The sequence below is a fragment of the Microtus oregoni genome, unplaced genomic scaffold (assembly GCF_018167655.1).
Source record: "Microtus oregoni isolate MIOR12 unplaced genomic scaffold, Mior012 000070F_ref0000104, whole genome shotgun sequence".
Taxonomy (NCBI): domain Eukaryota; kingdom Metazoa; phylum Chordata; class Mammalia; order Rodentia; family Cricetidae; genus Microtus; species Microtus oregoni.
In genome coordinates, this window is record NW_024543977.1 from 446,806 (window position 1) to 474,593 (window position 27,788).

The 27,788-nt window shown below is 40.5% G+C and overlaps 1 protein-coding gene across 1 annotated transcript in view; it reads left to right on the forward strand.

Annotated features, from left to right (window-relative positions):
- Positions 1 to 3,484: 3,484 nt before the first annotated feature.
- Positions 3,485 to 27,788, forward strand: part of Armc3 (armadillo repeat containing 3) — a 97,105-nt gene continuing 72,801 nt past the window's right edge. The window contains exons 1-4 of the mRNA XM_041641606.1: positions 3,485 to 3,531; positions 6,045 to 6,093; positions 13,034 to 13,151; positions 23,389 to 23,514. Of these exons, the coding sequence (XP_041497540.1) occupies positions 6,046 to 6,093; positions 13,034 to 13,151; positions 23,389 to 23,514 (292 nt within the window). The 5' untranslated portion in view covers positions 3,485 to 3,531; position 6,045. The remainder of the gene's footprint in view (positions 3,532 to 6,044; positions 6,094 to 13,033; positions 13,152 to 23,388; positions 23,515 to 27,788) is intronic.

Genomic DNA, 27,788 nt, shown 5'->3' on the forward strand with positions numbered 1-27,788 from the left:
AGGTTGAGATTCCAGGGCTAGAGACATATCGAAAGGCTTTTTGAACCCAGGAAAAAAATGGTAGTACTCTGGGCATGGGCTGTGGGGGTGAAGAGATAAATCTGAGAAATCTAGAATCTGATAGCTGAGCATGAAGGAGAATGAATGTCAGGTTTCATATATGAGTAGCTATGAGGGCACCAGTGCCCCGGGCCACTGGTTCTCAACCTTCCTAATGCTGCAAACCTTAAATACAGTTCCTCATATTGTGGTGAACTCCAACCACAAAGGTCTTTTCACTGCTTCTTCATAACTGTAATTTTGCTACTGTTATGAGTCATAATGTAGATGTCTGCTGTGCAGGATATCTGATATGCCACCCCTGTGAAAGTATCAATCGACCCTAAAGAAGTTGCAACCCTACATTGCTACCTTAGACAAATCGAAGAGCATGTTTCTACCAGGTAAACTATAAATTTAGGTGAATCTTGTTGATATATAAGGTGCCTGTGAACTATGTAGCAAGAGAAAGGAGATTTGAGCCTAGAGTTTATTATCAAAGTTAGATGCTGTGGGGAGAGACAGCAATTGAAGTCACAGGTAGAAGCAAGATCACTACACACACACACACACACACACACACACACAAAGCATACAGTGTGGGAGAGAGTCAGGAACATATTACTGAAAAATATCAACATGTATGGGGGTGTAGAAAAGACCTTAACTGATGGGGGAAGCACAGAAAGCCCAGAGTTTCCTGAAGGAACTGCTTAAGAGTGTCATGTGCACAGCAACATCAGAACACAAAGACCAATAAACATCCTATGGATCTAGGCAGTGTTAGTGCTGGGGAAAAAACAGACTCGAATGGGAAGTTAAAACGGGGAAGAATATAGCTCAGACTTATTTCCTGGAGAGCCATAAATGGGAGCAGAAAAATAATTGAGCAGCAAGAGACACAGTTTGCTATGGCTTTTATAAATGTTCCCCAAAGGCCCACGGGTTAAAAACTTGGTCTCCACAATGGCATGTTATTGGAGGGTCCCATGGATATTTTAGAGGGATCCTATTGTTTTTAACTACGTCTCTATCCTTTGATTTTTATCAATAAAGACTCAGGAGTCAGATGCCACAGTGAAAACATGTTAGGTCAGAAAGGCAGAGAAAGTACCCAGCTGCTTCCTTCTCCATGGGCTTCCCAGAAAGAGAGCTTTCTCCTGTGCCTCAAACAAAAGCTACTCCAACTGGATGTCCCTCCCTTCTACTTCCCATGCATCTCTCTCCATCCTCCTGACTTCCTCTTCCTCTCTCTGTTCTTTTTTTTTTCTCCTGTCAACTGGTTGCTTGCTCTGCCTCTTGACCTATAGTTGATTTCATTTAATCTGTTTACAATATTCAAGCAGAAAGTTCTTGGATTAAAGGTGTGTGCTAGGATGGAGTCACACAACACCTAGAAGAAGCAAGTTTTCCTGTTCGGGTGGAAGTCCCACCCCAAACCCCCTCACCTGGAGTTGCCTCAGTCCAGACTCTATCCCCTTCCCCAAGAAAGCCCAGCGCCCCCCCCCCAGGGCATTAAAAAGCCCCCACCTCATGGGTTTCCCTTGTGATCTCTCGCCTCAAGTTTCCTTGGGGCCATCCAAGAATGCTTTGCTCAGAATAAACCTGTATATATTAATTTGGTTTGATTGACTTAATACATCAGTGGCAGTGCATTCCAAATAACCAGGAATTTAACTTAACATTTTCCAGTAAATAACACAGTCTTGGGGTTCACAGTGTGATCAAACATCCCATAAACCTCTTCTGCCTGGCTTTTGGCTCCTAGCTTGTGAAAGGTGCGTCTCTATGATGCACTGCCCTAGCCAAAGGATGACACCTCCAGAATCATGAGTCAAAACAAATCTACCATTTTATGTTTATTATTTCAGATATTTTCTATAATAATAATGGAAAGCTTGGTAATAAAGAAGAAAAACGTTTCTAAATTTTTATTACTTATTTTCTCTTTCCTTCCTTCTTTCTCTGTCTTTCTCCCTCTTCTTTTGTGTGTGTGTGTGTGTGTGTGTGTGTGTGTGCGCGCGCGCGCGCGCGCACGCGCGCTTGTGGGGGGCAAGGCATGTGCCACAGCACTTACATGGAAGCCGGATGAAGACTTTATGGAGTTGGTTCTCTCCCTCTACGTGTCCGTGCAGTCAGGCATCAAACTCAGGTCTCCAATCTTGCGTCACAAGCACCTTTACATGTTGAGCCATTTTGCTAGACCCTGCCTGAAGGAAATTCTAATTTTGTTTTTATTTTCTTGTGAGGGACAGAAGAAATTATTATATTTATATACCTATTGGGGGACTGAAAGAAAGTCAATGAATTATATTAGTTAAGATATCAGTCAAGGTCTAACCAAAATATAGAAATCACATGAGATACCAGACCTTAAGTACTTTGATAGAAATAGTTGTTAAATATGTAAACATCTGGATGTGAGGTGACTAAAATGGCGGAGAGAGAGTAAAGAAATAAGCCAGCGACTGGAAGAAGGATTTGGCTCCGTTGGGGCTGAAGTAAGGAGGCTGGGTGGGAAACTGGAAGGGGTGAAGAGATTGTCTCCTAAGATAACTGAAGGATCCTTTCTGGTGGTTGCGCCTGGCCAAGCTGAGTTACGGAGAAATGAGAGACTATTCTGAGAGTTGCACACAACCTGGCAGATAGCAGGTGCTTTGGAAAGCGTTGCTGGGAAAGGAGATGAGATAGAGTGTGAAGACGCCAGAGGAGGGAGTTTGGGGAAACCGGGGAACGGAGAAGAAAGGCTGGAAACAAGGCAGCGGGAATAGGATAGACCGGGCAGCCAGCCTTCGGGTTGTCCTTGTGTTTTCCGAAGAAAGATGCAGACGTTTGAGCAGTGGAGGGATAAGACCAGAACAACGATTTCTGGAGAGCCAGAACATCTGAGTGGAAGAAAAACTGGGAGGGAAAACCAGAGTCATTATCTGCAGGGCCAAACTCGGTGGCCTGGGCCGGCACCAATTAACCGATGGCTTCTTTGCTGCCTGTGGCTGGGGGCACAGGGAGAGAGAGCAAACAGGATCTTCCTTATTTGGACAGTTAGAAAGGCTATCTGAGGTTGAGGAATTGAGGGAGAGAAGGAGAGTTTGAGACTTGTTAGTTTTGCCACTGCACGATTATGGTTCCTGCAGGATTGATCGCCGCCTGGGCGCTGGACAATGGGCGCCTTGGAGCTAAGAGCCAATTTCGGGCCCAGCACGCAGGCGCAGCCTGGTGTCGCCTAGCAACCAGGAAAAACCAACACTGACCGGTAAAGACCAGTGCAGTTTGTTAGGTGTAAGGAGCTGCTGCTCCTAGGGATTCCGTGCAGGTAAAGGCAGGCCTGGCTGTTCACCTGCCCTGAGGGTGGGAACCTCTGGGACAAAGGGAGGGGACACCTGAAGAGCTGTCCCAGCCAGCACCCGCAGTTACCAGCGGCACCGGGCACTTAACAGGGAGAACCCGAGGCTCCAAGAGGGACGTGGGGGTCTGAGACCCTGTCACTTGACTGTAAGTGACTCTTGAAGCAGGAGTCTACCTGCTCCAGCCCTCCTCTGCGGCTTTAAGTTCGCTCAAAGCCAGTTTCTACCTTAGGGAATACCTGAAACTCAGAGACTGAGGGGGCGGCAAGGGGGGAGGGTGGAATACAAATGACAAATCGGGAGATCGGGAGATAATATAGCTATGAAAGGCACAATCTTAAGTCAAATCCATTGCCATAATCAGTTTAATGAACTTAGAACCCATTCATCCCGCTATCTTCCAGCTATATTTATATTCCTAAAGAAACTGAGAGGTGGGTAAATTTTTTATGTCTAAAGACATTCATTGCAGCTTTGCCCATAATTCCAGAAAATTGGAAATGAGAGGCTAGATGAGTAATGGATTCGAAAGCATTATTTAAATGATATGCTGATCCACTGAAGATGCTGGGGAGATAAATGGAGATGGAAATGTTTTGGACTTGCCCTTTAAGAATTTCTTAGGGAAATGATCCAGGTAAGGAAATTGATGAAAGGCAGCAGAATTCGGGAAAGATGCTAAAATCACCGTAGAAAACATGCACACACAAAGGAACTGTAGCAAAATAACACAAATCCACCTAGGCTTATCTTTGGGTGAATTTTCTTTTGTTCGTTGTGCTATCCTTTGTTTTCCAAATTCTCAACAGTGAAATGCCTAGCCTTTATAAACAAGAAAAATTTAGCTTGTGTGGCTAGTTGTTCCCACCTGTACTAGTGGTTTACTGCAGTCTCCCCCAAAGAGCTATCCCAATAGAGTGGTCCAAGTCAGCCACCTCTAACCTCATGGTGTTGCCCAGGATCCTTTCTAGGATTGCAAAGCTGTGTGTCTTTATCCTCTGCACCCTTTGTTATTTTATTGTTCAAAAAACCTACCCTGGAATAGGAGACAATAGCATGAGGACAATGGAGATAACTACAAACAATGCTGTGTGGGTGTAACTTAACTGTTTTCTGAATATTCTTCAGAAGGAACCGTTATAATTCTATATATAGCAACTGCTGCTATATCATAGAATTGCTTACAAACTTAGCTCCACACCTAGAAATTGACTCTATGATAGCTGCTCAGGGTTCTGGAATTATTTCAACGTGTTTCTCTACATGAAACAGGCTCACAGTCAAGGGCCTATGTACTTTTCAAGCATGTATGAATATTTGCAATTTGAGAAAAATGTTGGCTCTAATCTATGGAAAGAACATTGAAAACAAGTATTTTAGAATTTTATTTATATTATATCTCCATACATTTGAAAATAGTTTTCTCATCTTGTAAGAATTTTCAGGCATTCATAATAGTTGCTGAGAAATTTCAAAGACAAATCCTGATGAAGCTGTGGGGCCAGGGATGGTTCAGAGGTTAGGAGCATCCATTGTCCTTGCAGAGGGTCGTGTTTGATGCTGGGGAGATGGTTCAGGGGTTAGGAGCATCCGTGTCCTTGCAGAGGGTCGTGTTTGATGCTGGGGAGATGGTTCAGAGGTTAGGAGCATCCGTGTCCTTGCAGAGGGTCGTGTTTGAGTCTCATCATCCACACTGCTGCTCAAAAGTCTGTAACCCAGTATCAGGGGACACACACTTTTCTGACCTCCTCAGGCACCTGGAAAGCACACCATGCACATACATGAAGGCACAACACCCCCACGTATAAAATAAATAAACCTAAAACATATTTGTACAAGGTTATATTTAGTGAAGAATGTATCTTTTAACATTTTAGTATACTGGATAAGGCACAAGGTACCCCAGGATAGGATACACCCGCCCAGTTTCTCAAAGGCCTTATAACTCAAGTTAGGCACATGGAATTTATGTCTTTCAAAAGCTCCTGAGTTACTGTGGTTATGTGGCCTTTTGATGCATTCGGTGCATTCAGGGTCTTTAAGACCTGGGGCAGCTTTTGACTCCTGACAAGCAGTCTGAACTACTTCTGACACTGAAGGGCCTTTTCAGGGATCTTACGCCTTCCGAGATTTCTCGCAAGACTTCAGTAACTTCTTTTCAGCAAAGCAATAGTCACAGGAATATGGAACTAACAGTTTCCATAACACTGAATCCATATCATGTGCTAGAGACCTGCAGGTGCATGACATAGTTGCATGCAAAAAAAAAAGGCACAAATGGCTGCTTTGTGCATGTCATGTGAATTTCAAAGACTTAACCACAAGTCCAGCATAGGTGGTGTGTAAAAGTGCTGTGCTATTGCTCACTTAGTCGAAAGTCAGGTCACAAATACAGTCACCTTTCTCAGCTGAGCAAAACAGCGGTGCTCAACTGTCTTATCAGTAAGTTCTTCCAAAACCAGTGCTTCCAACAGGAGCATACGGAATAGTTTGTGCGCTTGCAGTAATCCCTACGTACATTGCAAGCTTTAATTGGGTAACAATGTGAAGAAGAACTGGCCCTCCTCCAAAGAACATAGATAACTGAGAAAAATGGCGGATGTACGAATTTATGATGTACAAATCACACTTTCATACTTTTTGCATCTTTTTTTTTTCTAGGATGGGTAAAAAGATAAAGAAAGAAGTTGAACCTCCCCCTAAGGATGTGGTAAGTTTCCGGTGTAAATAACCACCAGTTTGAAAAAAATCAATTGTTCTGACAGTTTGGCGTGTCCCACGGTACACATGAATGCATGGTGGCAGAAGTCCAAAGTCTGACTAATGATAAGATTAGTCAGAGAAACCTAAGAGAATATAAACAAACATGTACAACATTGTCATTATGTAATTGGTACAATTAAACAGCGATTACAGCTTTTCTAGCATATAGATAGGATGTTTACAGTCTAGTTAATGAGCAAAGAGTTTCAGTGTATTCTTTTAAATACTTGAAGTTTAGATTCACTAGCCACTCATTAATATGAATTATCCAAGAGAATTTTCAGAAATAAAGGGAAGTCATGCTACACTGCTTCCATACTTGTGTATGGCACCGGCTGGTGGTCTGAGACATGAGACGTTCTCTATTTTCCAGTTGGAAAGTAGTCTGGGGTCATCAGCTCCTTCTCTTCCACATGTTAAGCATTAACATGGCCCCTTACAGAAAGCCCTTTTCACTCTTAAACACTTGGTTTATCTGCTCACTTTAATCAATTACTGAAAGACTACATTACTGTAAAAAACGACCTTTGAGGATACTGACTTTGGAGACTTTCTTAAATACATGTTTGATATGTTTGTCATCAGACGTAACACAAACAGATATGAGGAATTCCCAAGTTTTCAAATATTGAAAAGCACAACAGAAAGTTGCCCTCCAAATTAGAGCACTACGGTCAGGCTAGAAGCTTTGTCTTATGGCCCCTTACAAACTATATTAATCACTTTGACCAAATTGCCAAATTTGGCCAAACTATTTCAGCTTTGTTTATCTTTGAAATGGGAATTGGGCTCTCTGACTCATTTGGATTGCTATATTATTAGTCCAAAAAATTATATGAAATTCTCAGGGCTTGACATATAATTCAATAAAAAAAATATTTGTTATTGTAGAAATCCTCAGTACTCCTCTCTCTCCTCTCTCTCTCTCTCTCTCTCTCTCTCTCTCTCTCACACACACACACACACACACACACACACACTGATGCCCACGAAGATACATGATACTTTATGACGGAGTAATGATGAAGGCTTCTCTACCAATCACTTCTGCCCATTTGTGCATCGGGTCCACTTCCAGACCTCTAGGCGGTACAGGGAGGATGCTCAGAGGGTGAAGACCCACACCCAACAATGAGCACTAGACAGCACCAGGTGCTTGGAATACTGCTGAGCACCAGCCTCCACCCCAAGTGCTTCAGACCCACATGTGAGCCGGGCCCAGGGGTGTGTGCCTACATCAGGACTCAAGTACTTTAAGGTCAACTTGGACTACACAGTGAGACCCTGTCTAAAAAAGAATGAACAAAAGCAAAGCAAACACGTGTAGCCTTGTGAGTGCCATATTGAAAGGCAAAATGAGGAACACCACTGTCTCTGAAGTTCTGCTGGAGAGCGATTTCTCACGGCAGTTATTTCCCTACCGGAGCTGGGAGACCGGCTCTGTACACCTCAGCTCTCACAACAGACTGGCCTTAAAGAGCAGAGCCTAGCCAGGTGCTGCTGCTTACTGTCATTCTTTCTGTGGTAATTTTGGCTCACCATTCATTTTATACAGAGCGTGACATTGTAATTTCACAACAAGCTTGCTGGTGGGTGACTACCTCGCGGGGAAGCAGATGGGCTATGTGATTATAGCTCGGTATTATTTATTTAGTTGTGCGGCATTCTGTTACAGTCATCATTTTATTCTCAGCACCTTTTTAAATAAAGAATTCCTGTAATACTGTAGGCCCCGCAGGAGAAACAAATGCCAGACCAAGCGCCTCCACTGTCTGCCAAGCACCGGCATTTCTGCCGCACAACTGCTCATTAGAGCGTAGCTCCTCTGGCCTCCATCTTCCTTTATGTTTCTCATGATCTATACTGCCTTGTTCCTAGTGATGACTGGAAGGCACAGCAATGTATCAGAGGGTTAACTAAACCTCCAGGAGAGATCAAATGGTATTTAGTTATCACTCTTGTTTCAATGGATGTTTATGTACTCTCTTTAAAGACTGTAGTTATCATAGCATTCTCTCACGCAATCATTGCAAAGTTAGTTGATAAAACAAGCTTTAAGATAGTCAAATATTAAGATTTAGTTCTCTATGGTATGACTGTAGTCTCAGCTACTCTGGAGGTTGAGGCAGAAGGGTTCCTTGAATTTGGGGTTTCAAGGCCAATCTGGGCAACACAGTGGAAGCTAATGTCAAAAAAGAAAGAGAGAGGGAGAAAGGGAGGAAGAGAAGAAGGGAGGGAAGGAGGGAGAGAAGGAGGGAAGAAGAGAGGAAGGGAGAGAGGGAAGGAGGGAGGAAAGGAGGGAGGAAAGGAGGGAGGGTCTTAGGAAACTGCTCAGTTGGTGATGGTACACAAACATGAGGACCTGAATTCAGATCCCCAGAACCCACAAAGGTGATTCTCATCTGTAACTCGAGTACTGTGGGTGTCACTAGAAGATGGGGAGACGGGTAGATCCGAAGCTCAATAGCTAGCAGCCTCTCTAGTCAGATCAGCGAGCTTGGGTATAATGTAAGAGAGCCTGCAAAAGAAAGAACAAAAATGTGAGAACTGATTAATAAAATACACTTCCATCACACCCTGGCCTCCAGATGCACTCACACTAATGTGTACATACCACACCACACACACACTCACACACATAGAGGGGGAGGGAGAGAGAAGAAGAGGTGAGAGAGAAGACACGAGGAAGACTTATATTAGGAAATTAAAGATCTGAAATGGGGGTTAAGTCTTTTTTGAGTGTGGACTTATGGTGGGAAGAATAGGCAGCTGGAACGTTGGGAAACTGTTTAAAGTCTACCTACAGCTGTGATCCTCAAAAAATGACAAGCAGTCAGGGAGCCTTACGAGGGTAGGACAGAAATTCAAGATACTTCGGCTGTGATTTCAGAAACAGAATGCACCTTTTGAAGCCCATTGATGGTTTAGGTTTCCTGATATCAGAAGGCAGTACACACATAAATCACCTTAACTCCACAAACTGAACTCAGGAGGCCCAACAAAACATGGGGTCCATAGCTTCAACTTTTATTAAGGAAAGAAATGAAATGATCAAGAAATGGTAAGAGGCAGGTGACATGGTAGTCACTGGTGGTGGTAGCCTTAGAAATGGTCCCTTTGAAATTTGATGAAAGTTAAGTTCAGCTTGGATAAGTGCAGACAGCAGAAAATGGAGAAAAGAAACATTTCACCATGTTTTTGATCCTGAAAGGGATGGAAGGGCAGAGGGTGGATAGTATCTAAAGAAAGTTTAATTTTTGTTTCAAAATAAGAGAGATTTGATTGGGGCACAGAGAACCAACCAGAAAGGGCCAACAGCAGAGAAGTCCAGTTAATGGTCCCCTGGAGACTTTAAGTTGTAAACTGTCTGGATGGAACTGTCCATGAGAATTAACATGTGTGAACTACTATGTACTGAAGGATTTTTAGAGCTCACATGAGTCTGGGAATTCTATTTTTTGTAAGAAAGTCTTATTGAGTTTCTAGGGAATTAGCAAGCAGAGTTTCCAGAAGTACAATGTCTCTATAGTATGACTAGCCTTGCCGTATGGTAAAGGCTTTCCTGGATTTGCCATAACAAGGTTTAAAAATGGGCTTGAAGTAGACAACATTGACCCGGATGTAGGATAAGTGCTTGCCATAGCAAAATCCAGTATCCGCTCAGTTCTCTTCATCCCTATCACCAAGAAAAAAGATCTACATACTCAACTACATAGTTTTCATAACGTTAAACAGCTGATAAAAATAATAAATGATGAAAAAAATGTGAATTATCTCAGAAAACAACCAATAAGTCATTAGAGGAAATAAAATAGAAAGCTAAAAAAAAAATTTGTTACCAAAAAAGAAGACAGGAAAAAGAATAGATTAGGGAAAGTGGAAACAGAAAGATGGTCAATAAAACTCAGCCATATCAATAAGCACACTACATATAAATGTTGAAATGTCTTTAAGGTGAGAAATTGTCAAATTAATGAAAAGACAAGACTTAATCAAGATTAGAAATATGCATATACATATAACAAAACTGACCTTAAAATCCATACCAATGCAAATTATTCATATCTATCTCATATCCCCCTTTAAATGTAAAAGAACATTTATAAACAATATTTGGGAACATGGGCGTAGTTTTTTCTCTCCAAACTGCTTCTTGCTGAATGTGGGCATCGTTAATTAGGTCTTTCATGGTATAACCTGTGTGCCAGGGTCATCTCAGTTGGCAGTTGAGTGAAGTAATTTTTTGAGGGTATTCACAGCAACCTTTCAGGAGGGCGTGGTCTATCATACAATATTGGGATAGACGCAATCCACAGTGTCTCATCCTCTGTGAAAACAAAAGAAGAAACTCCTTTCCAAAGTATCATATCCTTAGACCCAAATTCTGAAGTCATAATACCCTCATGAAATCCATTTTGGTTTAGCTTGGCAGCCCATGTAATGAAATGTCTCTCTGTACTTAGCTCCTTCACAGTCAAAGAATTTAAAGAAAACTCAATGTACATAATCCAGACTCTCTGTGAATTTTCCATTGTTACGTGGCTTATTTTTCTTTATTTCTTTTAATCTACAGCTATCTGTACTCTGTCTTTTTAAAGACTTTACCCTTTTTTTTAAACCATTAACTTTATTCTCTATATTTTTTTCTTCTCTCTCTCAAGCCTACGTACACTCATCCAACACTGTGGTCTTTTATGTCTGAATCTGTTTTATTGTGAATCTGTAATTTTTTTACTATCTAGGAGCACTTTATTTTGCAGTTTTAAATCGTTAAGCACTTAAGAATCTAAGCTGTGACATTCCTAGGTCAAAAACAGGTACTGCCAGCTTGACCTGCCCAGTCCAGTCCAATATGGTGGAGCCGTTCGTGCCTCTGATGCTTGCACATTGCACCATTAGCATGGTGGAGCTGCTTGTGCCTCTGAGCCACAGCACAGTTCCAGGCAAACAGCAGTCCACATTGCCATCAAGCAAGCCGTAGCATTTTAATCCAAATGCTCCATTCAAAAGCTCTGTCTCCCGCAGGAGCCAGACAGAGATCACAATGGCGGCACAACCCAGAAAGCCGGCATTTTAAAACAGCCAGTATTTTTCCTGTTGCTGAGTCAGGACAATTTCTTTGCGGCACATAACCCACAAACATCAAAAAGCTGTCTTAAATTCTCTCTCTCTCCTTTTTAAGCCCTCTCAGGTTTTACGTGGAGTTCATTAGCACTGTTGGGTGCCACTCTGTTGTAATATGAGTGGTGGGGCTGCATCCTGCCACCAAGCTAGCTTTACCCGGAATAATTACACGGAAACTGTATTTTTTAAGCACTGCCTGGCCCATTAGTTCCAGCCTCTTATTGGTTAGCTCTTTCATATTGATCTAACCCATTTCTAATATTCTGTGTAGCACCATGAGCTGGCTTACCAGGAAAGATCTTAACCTGCGTCTTTCTGGAGTGGAAGAATCATGGCGACTCTTGACTAGGCTTCTTTCTCCTAGCATTCTGTTCTGTCTACTCCACCTACCTAATTTTCTGTCCTATTAAAGGGCCAAGGCAGTCTCTTTACTTAACCAATGAAATTAACACAAAACAGAAAACTCTCCCCCATCACACACACACACACACACACACACACACACACACACACTGAACTAAGAATGTAAAAATCTTTCAAAAATCCAAGAGGTTTTTCTCCTCTGTATGATTTTTTCCATTCCTGATACAATCTTTTAGGTTACATCCAGTGTCCATTTCCCTTTCCTTTTTAACCTCGTTTCAGACAATGAGGTCACCTTATATCCCCAAACTTACTGAGATGTTCAGATAGGAAGAGTCATCCCAGAGAACCAACTAGCACTTGGAAATACACTTACCTGCATCATAAACAGAACTCCTTCCTCCATTCGTCTCTGGAAATGGAAGAAAACTGTGTCATAATTTGTGTGCTTTTTGCCCACAGAAAACACCAATGCTATGAATTTGATCTCGCTTGTTTTCGCTACACAAGAATTGCCCAGACTTAGCCTGACACAGGTCTCAGAGTCCTACAGCTTTCCTCTGTGCTATGCTACCAATACCCTTTCCAGAACTTACTCAAGTTTGTATCTTATTATATACATTTCCCAATTTTTTATCATTGTTCCTTTTTACATATGTTATTCCTGCTTTTCCATTAAGAGTCTGGTAATTGGAATACATATTGACTGTTGAGACAGAGCACCAGATATACTCAAGGATTCTTGTGTGACGGTTAGAACAATAGTAATATATCTTTATTTCAGTGAGCATCTGTGATATGACAGACAAGGGGTTAAGTGTTTCATCATAACCTCTCTAACCCTCCCTTGATTATTCCAGATATGCACATTATCCCTAGAACACAGAAAAAGGAAACAGCATTCTAGAAGCTTCAGCAATTTGTCTGAGACAAATTAAGAAACCACATCTGTAACTCAAATCCTTTTTTCCCTTCTCACTGTGCTCTAGAAACCAGAGATCTATCGGTGGTCTTTAAGACCTTTTCTTTAATTTTATTCTGTGTCCAGGTGTTTTACTTGCATGCATGTCTGTACACCACATGCATGCAGTGCCCATAGAGGCCGGAAGAAAATATCAGAGCCCTGGAAACTGGAATTATAGACAGTTGTGAGCCACCATGTAGGTGCTGGAAACTGAACCGGGGTCTCCTGGAAGAGCAGCCAGTGCTCTTAACCACTGAGCCATCTCTTCAGCCCCAGAGATTTCTTTTGAAATAGGAATGTTCCATTTCACCTACTGGGCAGCGACCACATCTTTTTGCAGGAATATGACCTCTTTAAATTTTAAACCACTGTGCATATTTTTGTGACATTTAAGGATTACATGTGAACCTGGTTACTCTTCTTTTTTGCATTTCAGTTCGACCCACTCACAATTGAAAGCAAAAAAGCAGCCACCGTGGTGCTCATGCTCAACTCTCCAGAGGAGGAGATCTTGGCCAAAGCCTGTGAAGCCATCTATAAGTTCGCTTTGAAAGGTTTGGATTCCTTAAGTTTGTCTTTCTATCTCGTTTCTATTTGCTGTAGGCCAGTACCTTCTTCACTACTTACTGTAGTGAAGCTTACTGTAACGGCGTAAGCGAATGCAGACAGATTGTAATATATATATATATATATCTTTAATGGCGAAATAGACTTACAGAACCACCGTTCCCGCGGAGACCAGGAAAGCAGAAGACAGGGCTGGGAGCATGCTCACCAAATTTATAGGCAAACATTAGCCCGAGGCGAACACGCCCCCTAAGGGGCGGGACTTATCCCTACATCTCCCCTTTTTTGTCTAAATAAGACAGAACTAAACCAAATACAACTATATACAATAATAACAAATAATAAATATAACAAACAATATTGAGAACAAAAGTTTTGCTAAACATTCTATCTCAAGGAGTCTAAATAATGTAGAGAGTAACTATAATTATATAATCTTCAACTCTGTCAAAGATCTGAGAAAGGAATAAATATTACTTAACAAACGAGATATATCCAAAATGTGCAACAATTGACAGAGACAACTGACTACCTGGGCAATCACCTAAAGTCTTGTTTGCAATGTTGAGTCAACCAATTTTGGCTAAGGCCTAACACAACTGACATACCATTACATTATTAAAGGCAAGGAACTTTTCAAAACTATCTTACCCTGTTTTATCCATTGATGCACACTCTGTATCTCTGTCAGTGGTTGAGGTATGGGCATTTCTTTGCCCAAAGGCCAGTTCTGCCAAATAAAAAGGCTCCAGGTGGAGTGTCTTTGGTGCTCAACATTCTCTCGGGAATAGAGCGGTGTTGCCAGGAGCAATTGTGTCTCACTATCACGAAACTCTGAGTTAGATTAAAGGCCATTTTCTACAGCTCTTTGAAGAGATTGAAGATTATCTATCTATACTAAGTATAATCTCTATATATCTAGAGAACCTGATTAGTCTAATTATAAATGACAAACTTAGATGACTATTTATCTATATAATTCTCAATATCTATCTAACTTAAAGACTAAGACAATAAACAACTATGTAACAAATGAGGATAATGACCTCCAAATATAAACACTGTACAAATACACATTGCAATATGGTAAATATATATCAATACACAAACATTATATAAGTATCTTAATCAGAGATAGAAATGTACACTGCAATATGGTAAATATATACGATATATATTTATCAATACAATATATGTCAAGACATAAAAAATGTTTTAAACAGAGATAGAAACATGCATGCATACAATAGTCAATATAATTTAACTTTGTATCAATATACAAGAATCAATACCAATATATTTGTCTAAAAGCAGTAACTCCCAATTATAAATCTATTATCCCATCATTCCCTCTTTTTTTTTTTTCAAAATGATCCCTGAGCTTATAAAATTCCTCCCCCAACCTCCCAACCTCTAAATGATGTCCCTAAGCCCAGGGGTAAATTTTACTGGGAGAGGGGACGTCGTCCTCTAGAATTACTTCCAGCTGTCATGGGGGCGACGTTCTTTCTGGGGGATCCCGTGAAAGTAAAATGATGGTTAAATTTCAAGATCAATGTCTTTTAAAATTGCAAATAGTCTCTGAGTATTTTGTGGAGGTCTGGCCAGAATGTTGTACAAGATGTGCACCATTTCAGCTAACCAAGTTGGGATCGTCTTGTGCAGCTGGTATCCAAAACAGGTCTTGTAGTAGCGCTATCAGTATCATGACGTCATATCAACCAGGTAGAGTTGTTGTTGTGGGGCCCCATCTGCTTCCTGGAAACTTCAAATGTCACTTTAGGAAAAACTCATTGTTCATTGTGAAAAACTTAAACATTAGTCATATAGACATATATGGACATACATATATATATTCAATGAAAGGCATGATAGATATATTCAATGAAAAGTATGATAGATAGGAAGAAAAGCAAAGATGTTTTCTAAACTCATATTTCTTTCTGTCCCATATCATGGCTCTTGACATGAGACAGAAACTCCAGAAACTCTGGGTTTTTCTCTTACTAACAGGCTTGGAATTGGAGAGGGACTGAGCCAGAGTCCAACTTCAAAACCAGCTCTATATATTTATAAAGAAATGTTTAATAAGACATATATATATATATAAATTAATACTTACAAAATGTGTCCATCCATCAGTAATTAAATATTCAGGGTCCCTCAATTTCTTTGAAGATGAGTATTTTCCTGTGAAGATAAGAAAAGAACCCTGCCTCCAACCTATCTGTATTTCTTACCATCAGTATGCTCGCCATCCTTATGAAAGAATTGTTATTTATCTTTTCCAAGTGGCTTCTCTTCTTCAAACCGAACCTTTATTAATTTTGACGGTATCCACAATTTATCTTCACCTGTGGAGATAAGAGCAAAATCCCTTCCCCAACGTAGCACATCTCCTGGCTTCCATTGTGAGGTCAGCACATTCTTGAAATAAACTGGTTGATTTAGTTCAGTAGACTTTTCCATTATGCAATGTCTTTCTGCAGCTGTTGTTCCCTTCTCATTAGCGCTGAGAAAATTCAAGGTTAACAAAGCATTATGTAACCTATTTCTGGGGGTGTTTTCCACCCTTTCTGTTTGTTCAACATATCCTTTATAGTTCGATTTGATCTTTCTATGACTGCTTGACCTGTAGGATTGTATGATATACCTGTAACATGCTTGATATTGTAATAATCAAAAAAACATTTCATTTTCCTAGAGACATAAGCAAGACCATTATCCGTCTTTATTTGTGTAGGTATACCCATGATAGCCATGACTTCTAATAAATGAGTGATTACTGAATCAGCTTTGTCTGAACTTAAAGCAGTTGCCCACTGAAAGCCTGAATAAGTGTCAATGGTGTGATGAACATATTTTAATTTGCCAAATTCTGCAAAGTGGAACACATCCATCTGCCAGATTTCATTCCTTTGGGTGCCTTTTGGATTAGTCCCTGCAGGCAGTGGCGTTTGGTTATAGAAAGAGCAAGTAGGGCATTTCTTTACAATCTCCTTAGCTTGTTGCCATGTAATTGAAAACTCTTTCTTCAAACCTTTGCTATTAACATGATGTTTTTTATGAAATTCAGAGGCTTGTAGCACAATACCAATCAATAATTGATCAATTTCTGCATTACCTTGTGCTAGAGGACCTGGCAGACCCGTATGGGATCGGATGTGTGTTATGTAAATAGGGCAAAGCCTGTTCCTGATCAAATCTTGAACCTGGAGAAACAATGAGGTTAGTTCTGTATCACCAGGTATAAATTCAGCAGTTTCAATATGTAAAATAACTCTTTCTGCGTATTGTGAATCAGTGACTATATTAATAGGTTCTTTAAAATCCCTTAGCACCATAAGAATGGCATATAATTCTGCCTTCTGGACAGAATTATAAGGACTTTGTTCCACCTTACCCAAGTCTTCTGATTTGTATCCTGCCTTCCCTGATTTATTGGCATCAGTATAGAATGTATGGGCTCTAGTTGTTGGAGCATCACGGACGATTCGAGGAAGAATCCAAGAAGTTCTCTTTATGAAGTTAAGCCTCTTGCTTTTTGGATAGTTGTTATTAATGTCTCCCAAAAAATTAGCGCAAGCTCTTTGCCATGGTTCATTATCTTCCCATAATTTCTTTAGTTCATGAGCAGTGGAAGGCACTATAATTTCTGCTGGGTCTATGCCTGCTAGTTGACGAAGTCTCAGCTTGCCTTTTATAATTAACTCAGAGACTTTTTCCACATAAGTTTTCAGTTTCTTACTTGGTTTATGTGGTAAAAAGATCCATTCCAAAATAATATCATCTCTCTGCATTAAAATTCCTGTAGGAGAAATTTTTGATGGTAGTATGATGAGAATACAATCAAGCTCTGGATTCACCCTGTCCACATGTGCCTGTTGTAATTTTTCTTCAATCATTGTCAGTTCCTTTTCTGCTTCAGTTGTTAATTCTCTGGGACTGTTTAAATCTTTATCACCATCCAAGGTTTTGTTCAAATGAATTATTAGATCAGGTGTCATTCCAATAGCTGGTCGTAGACTGGAAATGTCTCCTAACAGTCTTTGAAAGTCATTAAGAGTCCGTAGGCGATCTCTCCTAATTTGTGCTTTTTGTGTCTTAATTTTTTGCAAACCTATTTTATAACCTAAATAATTAACAGAATCTCCCTTCAGGAGCGATTTGCAATCCCCATTTAGGTAAAAGTGTCTTTATTTCTTCAAACAGTCTGTTCAAGGTATTGATGTTTGAATTGGATAACAAAATGTCGTCCATGTAATGGTATACTATAGATTTGGGAAATTTCTTGCGCATTATTTGCAATGGTTGGTTCACAAAATATTGGCACAGGGAGGGGCTATTTAACATACCCTGGGGGAGGACGGTCCAGTGGTACCTCCTCGAAGGTTGAGAATTGTTTTAAGTAGGCACTGTGAAGGCAAATTTTTCTCTATCTTCTTTTTGCAAAGGTATAGTGAAAAAAAACAAACTTTTAAATCAATAACTATGAGAGGCCATCCTTTTAGTAATAAAGAGGGCAAAGGAATTCCAGATTGCAGAGGGCCCATAGGTTGAATAACCTTGTTGTTGATGGCCCTGAGATCTGTCACCATTCTCCATTTACCTGATTTTTTCTTAACCACAAATACAGGAGAATTCCAAGGGCTGGTAGATTCTTCTATATGTCCAGCATCTAATTGTTCTTGTACCAACTGTTCTAAAGCCTGTAACTTTTCCGCAGCTAAAGGCCATTGCTTTGTCCATATTGGTTTCTCAGCCAACCATTTTAGAGGCAAGGCTGTTGGTATCTCTGAAGGGACATCAATTGCTTGTTCTTGTACAGCCCGAATGGCCGGTTTTCTCCATTTGTAATATCTTTTAATATTATTCTCAGAAATATAGGCTTTAGAAGTAGCAGGAATGTTAATTTTGGTATTCCATTCTTGTAATAGGTCATGACCCCATAAATTCATTGCGATATTGGCTACATATGGCCTTAATTTTCCTATTTGTCCCTCTGGCCCTATACATTCAACCCATCTCATGCTCTGCCTTACTTGAGATAGGGTTCCAATTCCCAGGAGCTGAACATTTACATTCTGAAGAGGTCAATACAGATGCCAAGATTCTGGGGTAATGATATGTACATCAGCACCTGTGTCCAGCAGGCCAGTAATAAAAATGCCATTTACACACACTCTCAGTTTAGGTCTTTGATCATTTATAGAAGTTTGCCAAAACACACATAACTTATCTTTCTGATCATTATTGCTTGTAACAGTAGGCATGGGGCTTCCTAATTGTCCTGATGAGGCACGTTCTCTGCAGAAACTGGAAATGACTGAACCATGTTTGCCATGGGGGCCTGTGAGGCCCCCCTCTCACGTTTCCCGACTGTATCGGGTTGCCTTGTCTATCTCTTGTAGACCTGCATTCATTCGTCCAATGTCTGCCTTTTCCACATCTTCTACATAAATCTGAAGGCTGAGTCCTCCTATTTCTGTTATTTCTAGAAGATGCATTATTATTATTATTTCTGAAAGATGCATTATTATTATTATTTCTGAAAATCCGTTGTCTACAATTCCTTTTCATATAACCCATTTTTCCACAATTAAAACATTTGGTATTCTGGTGTCTCCTTTTACCATTGGAAATTGCTTCTTCTACCCATGCTTCAGTGCCATAATCAAATGTATCAGCATCAAGTGTATGCAAGACCCATTCTTCCAAGGGCGCTGATCTGAGCTTTAAAGGGCCCAAAATCCTTTTGCATTCCACATTTGCATTTTCATAAGCCAAAGACTCAATCATTATACATCTTGCTTCTGGGTCAGATATCCCTATTTGTACAGCCTTAGTTAATCTTTGTAAAAAATCACTAAAGGGTTCTCTCTGACCCTGTTTAACTCTGACAAATGATTCCATTCTCTGTCCTGGGTCTTGTACCCTGTCCCAAGCCCTTAAGACTGCTGTAGTACACATGGAGAGTATGTTTTCATCCAAATTAGCTTGTTCATGAGGGTCGGAAAAGAGCCCTTCACCTAGAATTTGATCTAGGGAAACGTCAATTCCCTTCCCTTTTTTCATGCTGTTCTAAAAGTCTAGCCTCTTGCCTGAATAAGCATTTCCATTTCAATTGCGGTCCACTCTCAAGTACCGCAGAGCTCAGCTGGAGCCAGTCCGAGGGGGTTGCTCTGCTTGTTGTGGCCCAAGATCTTAGCATCTCTTTAACAAAAGAGGCTTGCATCCCAAAAGTCATGACAGCCTGTTTTATTTCCTTGAGGTCATTCATACAGACAGGCTCCTATGTATCCTCCTTGATGACCCTAGGGTTTTTGGAACCAATCACCATCTCTGTTGTTATTACTGGAAAGGCAGGTAGAGCTGTAGGTAGAGCTTTGTGGAAATTGTCCCGGAGAGATTTACCCACAGATGTAGTTAAAATTTGCCTTTCTACCCTTTGCTCTTCTTCATCAGAATTTAGAAATTCCTCAATCTTTTCAATTCTATTCACCATTGCCTTCTGCAGTGTCTGAATCTCCTGTCCAGAATTATGTTCCAAAGCCTTCATTGATGATTCTAAAGTATGAAGTTTGTCCGTTAGAGATAACATCTCATCTTTGGACATAATTTTTGTGGTATAAACCGTGCCTTCTTGTATTGACAATCTTTCCGTCAATCTGTCATAAGCTTTAGACAAAATCCGATTGTCACATTCAGCAGTTTTGATTCTCTCAGTTAATGTTTCATTTTCTACAGAAAAGGACTGAATCTTACAATCCAAATCAGCTGTTCCCTCTTCCATAGTAATGAATTTCTCCTTAATATCAGCCACTAATGTTTCAGTTCCTACAGAAAGGGACTGAAGCTGACGATCCAGATCAGCTGTTCCCTCTTCCATAGTAATGAATTTCTCCTTGACATCAGCCTGGAGAACTTCAAACTGATTTTTGAGAAGATTGTTTCATTTTCAATTGTTTTTAAGCGTTCAATCTCTGCCTTAAGAATCCTGGATTCGTCTCATAAAGACTTTATCATATTTCTATTATCAAACCATTTAGTGCCAATGAAAACTACGAATCCCAGAAGGATCCATAGATGTGGGGTGATAGACACTTCTTATAAAATCTCCCACATGGTACAATTAAAAAAACTGTTAAATTCTTGAATACTAATGTGTTCAGACATTTTATTTATAAAAGAAAATTTTTTTACCTGCAATGATCGGTTCCTGCCAGTGGTGGTCTCTGTGTTTTTGGAGCCTGTACTAGAACTAGCTCTTGTAGACCAGGCTGGCCTCAAACTCACAGAGATCCGCCTGTCTCTGCCTCTCAAGTGCTGGGATTAAAGGCATGCGCTACCACCACCTGGCCGGCCTCAAACTCACAGAGATCCACCTGCCTTTGCCTCCCAAGTGCTGGTATCAAAGGCGTGCGCCATCACCGCCCTGCCAAGTCACTTTGTATCAGACCAAATCTGCCGCTGTGGTGGCTTTTGTTGCAAAACCGCAGGTACTTGAGTTTCTACTAATTCAGGCAGTGGGGTTCAGCTCCAAACTTAGCCAAGGCAGGCAGGGAGGGGTTAATTGCTCTGGCGAGCAGGCGGGGCAGAATGGGCCTGTGTGGCCGAGTGTGTCTCCGACTCAGCACTGGGGCCCGTCAAGAACTAAAAAACAGCACCCGGGAGGGTGCTGTGTTAGCTATTGGGCTACCCGCTTGAGTCAGGGGCAAAATCGCCCACATTGGATGCCAAAATGTAACGGCGTAAGCGAATGCAGACAGATTGTAAATATATATAGCTTTAATGGCGAAATAGACTTACAGAACCACCAGGAAAGCAGAAGACAGGGCTGGGAGCACGCTTGCCAAATTTATAGGCAAACATTAGCCCGAGGCGAACACGCCCCCTAAGGGGCGGGACTTATCCCTACATCTCCCCTTTTTTGTCTAAATAAGACAGAACTAAACCAAATACAACTATATACAATAATAACAAATAATAAATATAACAAACAATATTTTATCCCTACAGCTTACTTCCCGTGGGAACATTAATGCCCTACTTGAAGGCAGTGCGCCTTCCTATATTCTTTACTCGGTGTCCAAGGGTCAGTCACAGTATAGAGCAGTATAGAGCAGTTAGGCCACTCACTATGGGAAAAGCATAGGAGTCAAGCGCACGCCCGTCATCTCAGGACTTAGGAGGTGGAAGCAGAAGGTTGTAAAGGCAAAGCTAGCCTGGGCTATGCAGTGAACACCCTTGTCTTTCCCATCACTCTTCTACTCACTCACTCACTCAATCAACCAACAAGAAGAAATAATGCCGCAGAAGCAAAAAGAGCCACCATTTGAGCAGTAAGATAAACTTGCATTGGATCATAACCCAAAGTATAAAATAAATATCCCTGTCTATAAACAATATTGATATGAAGGGTAAAATTCAAGACCAGCACCACCCCCAACTCCATGCTCCCTTCCAGACAGTAAATATCCTTTTACCCACAGAAGTTCCCATTCTGACTTTGTTCTGTTGTCTTCCAAAGCCCCTTCCCTAGAGACTTCATTTGCTCCGTCTCATTGGCCCATTCCCAGTTTCCTTGCTTTTACCCATATTTCCTTCTGTTTGGATGTGCAGTTGTAACAGTTAGAGGCTACGGTCCACACAGGAGAGAAAAGAGAGAGCACAGTGTTTGACTTGCTGATCCTGGCTTACCTCACTTAAGGTTTTCTAGTTCTGTCCATTTTCATGTTAATTTTATAGTTTCATCTTCCTTTACAGTGGAATAAAATTCCATTCAAATAAAATTTACAACAGGGGGAGATTGTTGTATTGAATTAAAAATCAAAACCAAACTACATGCTGCCTTCAAGAAAGACGCTTAGATTATACGGGCTCAAAGAGAAGATGAAAAGAGATCTCTCATTAAAATACTAAATAAAATAAACCAGGAGTTGCTATAGTAAAATAAGATAAAGAAACAGCAAAAGGAGTCAAAGGTCATTTCATTTTATGATAAAAAGAGGTCAAATTCCATCAAGTCTGCAGAATCTCTTCCCTAGCTATTGACCTAAAACAGGAACTTCCAAATGCATGAAGCTGGTATTATGAGGAGAGACAAGCATCCATATACACTCCCCAGAGAGAGAATGCAAGACCCTTTTTTCAAAAAAATTCAATAAATGAAAGAATGAATAGACCACATGTATAAGAATATAGAAGATGTGGCCATCGATACTACTGAGTTTAATCTAGTATTGAAAGTGCTCTCTGAGAACTGTGGAGTGAACATTATTTCTCAAGAGCATCTCATAGAACACTTGCTTCAGTAAAGTGCATTGTGAGGCATAAAACAAGACAACCTAAATTTTAAGGAATTCTAAACTATTCAAAAAATGTATCTCTGAACCGCAGAGGAATCACATTAGAAGTCAATAGTACCAGATATTCCGGGCAATCATTAAACACTCAGAAAATAAACAACATATTCCTATATAACTCACAAGTGAAAGAAAAAGGGAGATAAACATGAAAATTGAGGTAATCTATAACAACGTATAGATTTATACGTTATAGATTGGTAAACGAGTTTCAGATAAACCTTTATTGCACCATGTTAGAAAGCAAGCTTTTAGCATCAGGGAGCTGACTCAGTGGGGGTGGGTAAGGGTGCTCCCCTGAGTTTAAATCCCTAGGACCCATATAAAAGTCTGACTTCTATCACTGTGCATGCCCTCACATGCTAAATGCACACGCTCACATACACAGACATAAAATTTTAAAAGTTTCAAACTAAGTTTCAGCGCTTTTTTTTTTTAAAGAAAGAGCAATGGTAAAGGAGAATTTAAACTCATCAGTGATAAATATAATGGGTATCTGAAAACAAATCAATGGAACAGAAAATAATAAAAAGCAAGCAGAAAATAGAAAATGAGGCAATCTTTAGCTCAGTATGTCTCTTAAACATGGGTGAAGAATTTGTAAAGAAAACTCTAGCAAATTAAATCTAACAACTGAGTTTCACGTGAAGACCCCAAGATTTGTTTAACTCTGAAGGATGAGTCAAGGTATTCTATGCTATGTGATAGGCAAAGAGAGAAGTGAATATCCAGAGTGCTGGAGCCTCCAGATTTGTTCTGAGAGAAAGCAAAGGGCAAATAAGAAACTGAAGTCATACAAATTGGAGCTCCTGGGAGATACAAGACACTCATGCGTGGTCTTGTTCTACCTGGCTGTCAGGTGAGGAGAATAAAGCAACTCTCCTTGAACTTGGAGCTGTGGAGCCTCTGACCAAACTGCTTACTCATGAAGACAAGGTCGTAAGAAGAAATGCTACGATGATCTTTGGCATCATGGCTTCCAACAGTGAGTAACCATGTTTTGAAATGAATGAATTTTCCCATTTTTTTCAAAGTTAACTTTAAGGGATCTGCCTAAATTTTATTTAAGCTTACTTTAACATCGGCAAAAAATGTGGTCAATGTAACACATGATTTCATAGTTTTAAAAGATGTGTTTATTTAATGTGTGTATATCTGCACATGAGTGGAGATGTGCCTAGTGACCAGAAGAGGGCGCTGGAACTCCTGGAGCTGGAAGTACAGGTGGTTGTGAGCTGTCCCATGTGGGTGCTGGGGACCAAGAAGAACAGCAAGGGCTCTTGAGCATTGAACCATTTATCTATCTGATTTCCTGTTTGAACAGATTATTAACAGAGGTGGAGACAAGTATAACATCTCACATCAAAGTTAGTGATGATGCCCTAATCTAACAGGTTAAGAAAGAAATTATCTCTTAAAATGAGTGCCCCCCCAAGTTAATATAGTGTAATTTGCCTGTATGCATGTTAGTTATACTTGAAATAAATTTCGTAGTATATGAAACCCACAGTAGATTCTGATAAGTTGACTTTTTAAAACTGCTAACTATGGCTCATATAAAAATATTGAGTTGTATATGTTGAATTCAAATTATTTAAGTAGAATGCTCTTGAATCAGATCTATCATTTGATTAATTTTTTTTCATCTATTCAGGAGTGTGGTATTGCAGTATTAGCTAACACATGCTCTTCTGGCTGTTAGAAGGGCAGTTTGGCAGGGCCATGCCATCAACGGTAGTCTTCACTGGTGTTCAGCATGTATTTCTCCAGGCATAAGTCACTTCTCTGTGATTTAGGGTAGTTTTTGAGACACAAATTTTGTAACTTACAAAAGTTTCAAAAAGTATTTTGAGCCAACATCTTTGTAACTACAAAAGATTTAATGATACTCTTAATAGAGTATGAATTATAATAGAGAATGAATTCAAGCAAGGGTAGACAGAAATAAACCCACCTCCCAGAAACAGAATGTGACTAAGATCATCACTTTGTCCCTTGCCATGACCTCCACTGGGTACATCATGGATTTTTCCCTTTCTGTCCCCAACTGGCAATTTTTCTAGACAGCATGTGATATACACAGATTTTTACATATTCAATGACTTTTTCCTGTTTGTTTTTTCTTAATTTCTATTGATTCTCTTACTTGTTCATTCATTCATCCATATCCTAATATATAAGGTATTTAGTTCTTGAGCAACTCTCCACATTGTTGGTGAAAATTCTCAGCTCAGGATCTGTAAATTTTATTTTTTGTGTTTCTAGGGAATTTTGTGACACTAAGTTATTAAGAATTAGGGGCTGGAGAGATGGCCAACAGTAAAGCGCGCCTTCTCCTCTTGCAGGGGACTAGAACTTGGTTCCCAGCACCCATACTAGGTGGTTCATAACGAACTGCCTATGACTCCAGATTAAGGGGGAAGCACGTACTCTGGCCTCCTCTTGCATCTGCATTCACATACACATACCCGCACACTACCTACACACAAACACACACAGACACACATACCCCCACATACACATACACATAGACACACACACAGACACACACATATACACAGACACACACATATACACATACACACATACCCACACACAGACACACATAGACACACAGACAAACACACAATACCCACACACAGAACACACAGACACACACACATATACCCAAACATAGACACACATAGACACACACAGAGACACACACATACTCACGCACAGACACATACACCTACACCCTCATACCTACCCCCCACAGACACACATACACACACACCCACACACAGACACACACATGACACACACATATCCACATACAGACACACACATACACACACAGACATATACACAGACATATCCACACACATACCCACATACAGATACACAAACATACCTACACACAGACATACACATACACACAGACAGACATGATTTTACTTTTTAAAAATCTAAAGAAATATTTTCACATGTGGGTCTTAAGTGAGGGGTTCTCTGGTATCTCCCAGGCCCAGACCCCACCCTATAAGCTGGCTTTGATCAGTACTAGGAGGACCACCACATCTGCTCAGCCAGCGGGAGAGCACTGCAGCTCTCAGGGTCCCAGTACGTACCTACTTCTCTTGTCTGAATAAAGGTGACAGTCAAGAATCCGTACCTGGTGTGAAGAGCAATTGCGGTATAATAAAAGGCTTTCTTTGGAGTCCATGAATTAGATGCAATTTGAATTGATTGACTTGTATCTGATGGTGTGGCTAACACATGGCATCCCCAGCTTGGCAAGGTCTCCTTTTTTTGGAAGAATTGACATGTCCACAGCTAAAGCTCCACTTGCCACACAGGTCCTAGAAAACATGGAGAGAAGTTGAACGAGTAGCCGCTGGATCCTAAGGAGTCGTGCCTCCGTGCTAATCTGTAAGGGAGTGCACCTCCACACTGTTGGGCTACAGCATCTGTAGTAATGGGGCGGCAGGGCTTCATTCCCAGCACCCCGGCCGCCTGCCCGGCTAGCTTATGCTCTGAAATAACAACACGCAAATTGTATTCATTTAATCACTGCTTGGCCCTTCTGCCCTAGCCCTTACTGGCTAATTCTGATATCCCGATCAACCCATCTCTAATAATCGGTGAGCACTGGTCTTACCGGGAAGATTCTAGCCTAGTCCATCCTGGGTCGAGCTTCATCCCGGGAGCGGGGCATGGCGTCTCTCTCAGGCGTCTGCTGCTGAGAGGAGAGCTTTCGAGTCTCTGACCTCACTTCCTCTTCCTCCCAGCGTTCTGTCCTGTTTTCTCCTCCCACCTATCCTCTAACCAATAAAATGGGCCAAGGCAGTTCCTTTATTAGCCAATGACCTTCCTCCATCATTTCCCCTTTTTCGGTTTAAACAAAAAAAAGGCTTTAACTTTAACATAGCAAAATTACATATAACAAAACAGTTATCAAGTAAAAGTTACAATAATCTTTATCATAACTAAGGAAAACTATAACTAACTATTCTTAACTCCATCAAAGACTCCAGAAAGATACAATACTACTTAAGCAAACAAGAAAAAAGCAACTTTTAAAACTCTAGAAATGACAGAGACATCTTACAGCCTGGACAGTCACCCAAAGTTCCTCTATACCGTTGGGGCATCCATCTTCAGTCTTCAGGCCCATAGTATCCAGCAGACATTTCCATAAAGCAGGAAAATTCAAAGTCAGTTCAGTCACTATCTGTTGTGTCCTGCAGAATGTCTCGCAGACTCTTTCATGAATCAGGAACCCTGAAAGATCATCTCACCTTAGGCAAGTTCAGTAGTCCTCTCTCTGTGGGTTCTCTGTGTCCAGTTTATGCAATAGTCCAGGCAAGAGCAGTTTCTTGCCCAAATGGCTATCAAACTCCATAAGGTGCCTCTTCGATGCCCATCTTCCTCTTGAAGTACATTGGTGCTGCCAGGAGCAGAGTGTCTCATTGTCATGAAAAGTCCTCAGTTATTAAAACATTAAATGTCCTATTCTGTAATCTTTGAAAGACATGAAGAATGTCTATCTAAAATATATCTCTATATATCTAGAAAATCTAACTAACATGACTACAAGCTTTACTATTATCGATGATTATCCATTAACAACCTATATTTCTTAATTATATAGTACATATTTAAATGAACTACACAATCACAATACCTTAATCAAAATCAGAAAACACTTATACATATAACAAAATTGACCTTAAATCTCTATCAATAAAGCAAAATCTATACTAATGTAAATTATTCATATCTATATCATATCCCCCTTAAAATGTAAAAGAACGTTTATAAACCATATTTGGGAATATGGGCGCAGTTTTTTCTCTCCAAACTGCTTCCTGCTGAATGGGGGCGTCGTTAATTAGGTCTTTCATGGTATAACCTGTGTGCTAGTTTCATCTCAGTTGGCAGTTGAGCGAAGCAATTTTTTGAAGGCGTGCACAGGAACCCTTCAGGAGGACGTGGTCCATCATACCAAATCAGAATAGAAGAAATGAACAGCGTCTCATACTCTGTGAAAACAAAATAAGAAACTCCTTTCCAAAGTATCATATCCTTAGATCCAAATTCAAAATATCTATGTTGGATTAGTTCAGCAGTATTTATAAATAAATATCTTTTAGCAGCTGTTGCTCCTTCCTCAGCGTTTAAATAATTTAAAGAGAGCATAATAGCATACAGTATCAAAATTCTCTGTGTATTTTCCATCTTTGTGCAGCTTTGTTTTAACCTCTATTTTGTTTATTT